General features: G+C 44.8%; 1 protein-coding gene across 1 annotated transcript in view; it reads right to left on the bottom strand.

Moving 5' to 3' along the window:
• LOC122539648 (peptide transporter family 1-like) overlaps positions 1 to 7,383 on the bottom strand; it is a 55,810-nt gene that overhangs the window by 46,737 nt on the left and 1,690 nt on the right. Inside the window, exons 2-3 of the mRNA XM_043674646.1 lie at positions 6,521 to 6,688; positions 460 to 548 (exon numbers count right to left, since the gene is read on the bottom strand). Coding sequence (XP_043530581.1) covers positions 460 to 548; positions 6,521 to 6,688 — 257 coding nt within the window. The remainder of the gene's footprint in view (positions 1 to 459; positions 549 to 6,520; positions 6,689 to 7,383) is intronic.

Below are 7,383 nucleotides of genomic sequence, written 5' to 3'. Positions count from 1 at the left end.
ACCTCCTTTCACCTATCGCATTTCCAACGCCCCTCCCCCAAGTCCCTCCTCCCTACCTTTTATCTTAGCCTGCATGGCACACTTTCCTCATTCCTGAAGAAGGGCTTATGCCCTTCTCCTGTTCCTTGGATGCTGCCTGATCTGCTGCGCTTTTCCAGCAACGCATTTTCAGCTCTGATCTCCAGCATCTGCAGTCCTCACTTTCTCATCAATGAAACCCTTACAAAAGAGGAATTCTCACCAATGCTCTCTGACAACACATGAAAGATTCCAGTGAAAGATTTCAAAAGAATTCAGCATCGCTCACATCATTCACAACTGAGATAAGAATGGTTTGGTTGTTCATTTATTCTCTGAGATACTTTAATGGACTGAGTGAGGTGAGGTTTGTCAGACACCCCCTGAGCTATTTCAGGGTAAGGTCAGGTGGACAGATGAAGCACAGACAGGTATTCTTACTGAATCAGAAGTTTTCGCTTCTCAAATTGAGGATAGATGAACCCTTCAAACAGCGGCAATAGCAACAGCACAAATAAAACGTTCAGACTCTGGAAGAAATAAAAACCACATTATTAAGTGAAGGGGAATGAGTTAGAATAATATCCCTGACTGTGAGAATTTGAACCATTCAGCAAGATGGAGTCCTTATTCCTCCTTGATCTGAGGATTATAGTCACTTCCCTACGAAATGAGAAGTTCATTTCCCTTTCCCTTTTACTGAGGATTTTGAATCTTTCCACGCTGTTTCTGAAACCTGGGAAGGACCCTGACCTTCCTCTGTTAGTAGGATTCAATTCCCTTTTCCTACCTGACACTCAGATTGGTGGAGTAGTGGATAGTGAAGGGGACTGTCAGAGAAGACAGCAGAATATAAATAGATTAGAGAGGTGGGCAGAGAAATGGCAGATGGAGTTCAATCTGGGCAAATGTGAGGTGATGCATTTTAAAAGATCCAATTCAAGAGCAAACTATACAGTAAATGGAAAAGCCCTGTGGAAAATTGATGTACAGAGAGATCTGGGTGTTCAGATCCTTTGTACCCTGAAAGTGGCAACGCAGGTTGATAGAATGGTTAAGGAGGCATATGGCACGCTGTCCTTCATCGGACGGGGTATTGAGTACAAGAGTTGGCAGGTCATGTTACAGTTGTATAAGACTTTGGTTTGGCCACATTTGGAATACTGTGTACAGTTCTGGTTGCCACATTAAAAAAAGGATGTGGATGTTTTGGAGAGGGTGCAGAGGAGGTTCACCAGGATGTTGCCTGGTATGGAGGGTGCTAGCTATGAGGAGAGGTTGAGTAGATTAGGATTATTTTCATTAGAAAGATGGGGGTTGAGGGGGCACCTGATTGAGGTCAACAAAATCATGAGAGGTGTAGACAGGGTGGATCGCAAGAAGCTTTTTCCCAGAGTGGGGTCTCAATTACCAGTGCTCATGAGTTCAAGGTGAGAGGGAAAAGTTTAAGAGAGATATGCATGGAAAGTTCTTTACACAGCAGGTAGTAGGTGCCTGGAACGCATTGCCAGCAGAGGTGGTTAAGGAGGGAATGATAGCATCATTTAAGATGTATCTAGACAGATACATGAATGGGCAGGGAGCAGAGGGATACAGATTCTTGGAAAATGGACAACTGGTTTAGACAGAGGATCTGGATTGGCACAGGCTTGGACGGTCAAAGGGCATGTTCCTGTGCTGTAACGGTCTTTGTTTTTTGTATCAATTCTGTAGTTCATGACCCTCTCTCTGTGACTCTGAACAGAGAGTAGGTATAAGGAAAATACTAGGCAAAAGTGAGGACTGCAGATGCTGGAAACCAGAGTTTAGATCAGAGTGGTGCTGGAAAGACACAGCAGGTCAGGCAGCATCCGAGGAGCAGGAAAATCAACGTTTCGGGCAAAAGCCCTTCATCAGGAATAGAGGTAGGAAGCCTCCAGGGTGGAGAGATAAATGGGGGGGTTGGGGGTGGGGAGAAGGTAGCAAAGAGTACAATAGGTGAATGGAGGTGACAGGTCAGAGGGGAGGGTGGAGCAGATAGGTGGGAAGGGAGATTGGCAGGTAGGACAGATCATGAGGACAGTGCTGAGCTGGAAGGTTGGAACTGGGGTAAGGTGGGGGCAGGGGAAATGAGGAAACTGGTGAAGTCCACAGTGATGCCCTGGAGTTAAAGTCTTCCGAGGCGGAAGATGAGGCGTTAGGAAAAGACTGCCAGAAGCTAACAGATAAAAGTGACAGAACTGAAGGAATTCAGAGTGGGTAGACGATAAATTGATAAGGAAGATGTATTTGAAAGTCTGGCTCGAGTCAGATGAGAGGTATCCATTTTCACTTAGAGAACCAGAGGGACAGGACATAATATTTCAATCCTCCCCAGACCAGGGTTGGTATCAGAGGTCTGCAGAATTGCCAATATTACATTGTTGTCCAAAAATAGTGTAAAGATAATGCCAGGTACTACAGGCCAGACAGTTTAATCTTTTTTTTAGATTACATTAGATTAGATTACTTACAGTATGGAAACAGGCCCTTCGGCCCAACAAGTCCACACTGACCCGCCGAAGCGCAACCTTTGTGGTGGGAAAGCTTTTAGAAATGATAATTGAGGAGAATAATAGTCACAATGAGTGAGAATTACTTAAGGAAAGCCAGCATGGAATTATTAAAGGTAAATCATGTTTACCTCACAGAATTGAGATTTTTGATGAGGTAATGGGGAAGGTTGATAAGAGTAATGTGTTTCATATTGTGCATTTGTGAAAGTACGATGGACTGTCACTTTAAGTGTCTGATCATGTGATGTAAAGATTATATCTGCCATTTTTGGCAGAAAATAGCCTAGTCTAACCTTGCTACCTGTAGAGTGAGCATCTCCTTAATAAAGCTGCTGTTTAACACTTTGGTCTCTTGGTCCTTCTTGGAATTTAATAAATTCAACAATATACACAATGGATGTGGAGATGCCGGTGTTGGACTGGGGTGGACAAAGTTAAAAATCACACAACACCAGGTTATAGTCCAACAGGTTTAATTGGAAGCACTAGCTTTCGAAGCGCTGCTCCTTCATCAGGTGGTTGTGAAGAGTAAGATGGTAAGACACAGAATTTATAGCAAAAATTTACAATGTGATGTACTGAAATTATATATTGAAAAGGACCCGAATTATTTGTTAAGTCTCTCATCTGTTAGAATGACCATGTTGGTATCACTTCTTTCAAATGTAAATCACAAACCTTTTTTTTAAAAAGTTATATTCTCAAGTGCACTTTAACAATTGGTGTCATGTCGGCCCAGATAAGGTACTGAAGGTGTTAACACCCTGTGAGGCTGTCTGTGCCACAATGGTCAGACTGATTCTAATCTAAAAAATGGATTTTCAGAATCTTACATTGATTCATGTAGTTTTTGAGCAAAGTAAAATGTAATTCTGCAAGTACAAATTCACCCCACAAACTTAAATGCGTATACGTGCATGCGTGCATGTGTGTGTGGCAGGGTGAGGGGAGGGGGTCGTTGGGTGGGGAGATATGACTGTCTGTGAGAGAGTGTATGCATGTATGTGAGTGCAAAGGGGTTTAAGACTAAGAGGGGGTGTGTGTGGGAGAGTATGTGTGAGGATATGAGAGAGGGTCTGAGTGTGTGTGGTGTATGTGTGTGCGTCTGTCTGTGTGTGTGTGTGTGTGTATTGTGCAGTGGGGTGACCTGTAGTGTGACATGAACCCAAGGTCCTGGTTGAGGCCCTCCCTATGGGTATCGAACTTAGCTATCAGCCTCTGCTCGGCCACTTTTCGTTGTTGCCTGTCCCGAAGTCCGCCTTGGAGGATGGTCACCCAAAGATCCGAGGTCGAATGTCCTGGACCACTGAAATGTTCTCCGACTGGGAGAGAACACTCCTGTCTGTTGATTGTTGTGCAGTGTCTATTCATCCGTTGCCGTAGCCTCTGTTTGGTCTCGCCAATGTACCATGCCTCAGGGCATCCTTGCCTGCAGTGTATAAGATAGACAACATTAGCTGAGTCACATGAGTACCTGCCACATACATGGTAGGAGGAGTCCCCACGTGTAATAGTGGCATCCGTGTCAACACTCCTACACATCTTGCAGCATCTACCTGTGGCGTCCTGAAAGCCGGGCAGTGTGCTACAAACAATTGCTCGAACTGCCCGGCTTTCAGGACAATACCACACAATCCTGTCACAGTAGATGCTGCAAGACATGTCAGAATGTCGACACTGATACCACCATTACACGTGGGGACACCTCCCACCATGTACGTGGCAGGTACTCATGTGACTCGGTCAATGTTGTCTATCTCATACGCTACAGGCAAGGGTGCCCTGAGGCATGGTACATTGGCGAGACCAAACAGAGGCGAGGGCAACGGATGAATAGATACTGCACAATAATCAACAGACAGGGGTGTTCCCTCCCAGTTGGAGAACACTTCAACAGTATAGGACATTCGACCTGGGACCTTCGGGTGATTATCCTCCAAGGTGGACTTCGGGACAGGCAGCAGCAAAAAGTGGCCGAGCAGAGGCTGATAGCTAAGTTTGGTACCCATAGAGAGGAGAAAGTGAGGACTGCAGATGCTGGAGATCAGAGCTGAAAATGTGTTGCTGGAAAAGCGCAGCAGGTTGAGATCAGGCAGCATCCAAGGAGCAGGAGAATCGACGTTTCGGGCATAAGCCCTTCCTCAGGAATGAGGAAAGTGTGTCCAGCAGGCCAAGATAAAAGGTAGGGAGGAGGGACTTGGGGGAGGGGCGTTGAAAATGCGATAGGTGGAAGGAGGTCAAGGTGAGGGTGATAGGCCAAGTCCAAGGATTTGTATGTCCTTGGTGGAGTGGGAGGGGGAGGTAAAGTGTTGGGCCACGGGGTGGTTGGGTTGGTTGGTCTGGGTGTCCCAGAGGTGTTCTCTGAAACGTTCTGCAAGTAGGCGGCCTGTCTCCCCAATATAGAGGAGGCCACATCGGGTGCAGCGGATGCAATAAATGATGTGTGTGGAGGTGCAGGTGAATATGTGGCGGATATGGAAGTATCCCTTGGGGCCTTGGAGGGAAGTAAGGGGGGAGGTGTGGGCGCAAGTTTTGCATTTCTTGCGGTTGCAGGGGAAGGTGCCGGGAGTCTGCATGTGGAGTCTGCATGTTCTCCCCTGTCTACTTGGGTTTCCGCTGCGTGCTCCAGTTTCCTCCCACAGTTGAAAGACCTACAAAGGTTAGATTAATTGACCAAGTTAAATTGCCCATAGTGTTCAGGGATGTGCAGGTTAGGTGCATTAGTCAGGGGTAAATGTAGAGTAACAGGGTAGGGGAAAGGATCAGGGTGGGTTACCCTTTGGAGGGTCAGTGTGGACTTGTTGGGCCAAATGACCTATTTCCACACAGTAGGGATTCAATTAAATGACAAGCCCATGGATTTCCGAAAGGTGTCATGTAATAGGCTGCCTATGGAGTTCAAGGAGTAGTGGCAACTTGGATACAAAGTGGGCAGAGTGACAGGAAACAGGGAGTAATAATGAACAAATGCTATTCAGATTGGAGCAATGAGTATAAAGACGCTCCACAGAAATCAGTGCAAGGACTGCTGCCATTCTTGATCTATATTAATGGCTTAGATTTGGACGTACACAGCACAATTTCAAAATTTACAGATAACACAAAGCTCAGATGTAAAATGAACTGTGAGGAGGATAGTGACAGACTTTCACAGGACATTTTCAGGCAGGTGAACAGGTGGCAGACAAAATTTAAAACAGAAAAGTGTTATATTTAAGACAGAAAAAGTGAAGAGAAGCTAAATAAAGAGCACAATTATAAATGGGATGCGGGAATAGAATGATCTGAAGGTAAATGTTCTCAAATTGATCAAAATGGCTGAGAAAGTGTTCAAAAGGCATAAACAGCTTTACAAATAGAGAGAGAGAGAGAACTAGGCCATAATAAGGAGCCTTCATAACACACTGGCTCAATATGAATTGGAGTTGTTATGGAGAAACTGTTTGCATTGTCAGATGATCAAAAATGATGTGAAGAGCAAACAAACCAACAGTGACATGTAAATTTTTTTTACACGGTGAGTGATTAAGATCTAGAATACATTGCTTCAGTATGTGGTGGAGGTAGGTTAATACAGCTCTCAAAAGGCATAAGCACTTGAAGATAGAGCATTCACAGGGCTATGTAGAAAGGGGAGGGGCTAGCATGTGGCTGAGTTGCCCAACCGCCAAATGGCCTAACGATCATTCTGCTATTCCATCATCCACATTTTCTCCATACACTTAGGAGTTCACACTCTTTACCAGAACCATCTATGACCGACCTCACTATCCCACACTCTCCAAATGGATGTGTCAATGTGCCATTATATGAGATTGTCTGTACGTTGATCAGAAATGTCCAAGATGTGACAGATTGTCCCTTGAACAAAATAGCATACCACCTCGAATTGTTAATAAACATTGTTCCCACACCTGGAATCAGTTAAGCCAGCAAGTTCACTGCTAGGAAACCAGAGGGGGCTGTACCTGGAGCTGGTCGGGTTTCAGTTTGATAGATCCCACGTTCCTATCCATCTCCTGAGCCTGTAGAGTCCACCGTGAGCCCTGCTGCTCATACAGCGCCCAGTACATTGGCAGCAATGGATACAATGCGAGCACATTGTACAGTCGCTTCGCATCATTGATGATCTCTTTCTGAGAAACAGAGAAAGGGGAGTAGCAAATACAACACTCAGAAATCATTCCCAGCAGTTCACCTGCATCAGAGAGCTGCTCCAGGATTGTCCTGGAGGTTCCCGAAATTACAGTTCACTCTTCAGGTTCCTTAAAGCAATTACGTGTTTAAAAAACAAGTGCTTTGATTATTAATCGTAAAGATGTCTGAGGCAGGGAGAAATGTTATGTGATTGACAGAACCAATCAGATAATGGGGAATGTATTTTTGATTGGTGAGGGATGGCAGGGTACTCTGAAAATGGCTGTTTAAAGAGGTGTAGTGATTGGCAGCAGGGAGTCATGTGATTATATACAGCTAACAAATTCAGCTACAGTTGGCATCCCTATTGGTGCCAGGGTCGTTTTCCAAGACCATGTGATATATTCTACATGGTACACGTTTATCCTTCTGTTATAGAAACTTGTGTTTTCCTCACACAATGAGAGAACCTTGTATTCCCATCACTTTTTCACCGACTCCAGTGAGTAACCGCTTAGTATAAAATAAGGAAAGGTCAAACCTCCATTAACCCATTCATCAGTATAACTTGCGTAATAAAACCCAGCTAGTGTTGGTTCTTCAATTATCTAGGGAGTTTGTTTGTCTTTCCAACAACTAACTGACCAATAGAGGTTTTATGTACTGATAAGAGGTGATGTCATTAATGTGCTTA

Source organism: Chiloscyllium plagiosum, chromosome 33 (assembly GCF_004010195.1).
Source record: "Chiloscyllium plagiosum isolate BGI_BamShark_2017 chromosome 33, ASM401019v2, whole genome shotgun sequence".
Lineage (NCBI taxonomy): Eukaryota > Metazoa > Chordata > Chondrichthyes > Orectolobiformes > Hemiscylliidae > Chiloscyllium > Chiloscyllium plagiosum.
Note: the sequence above shows the minus strand (reverse complement) of the source record. Positions and strands in the feature narration are given on the sequence as shown.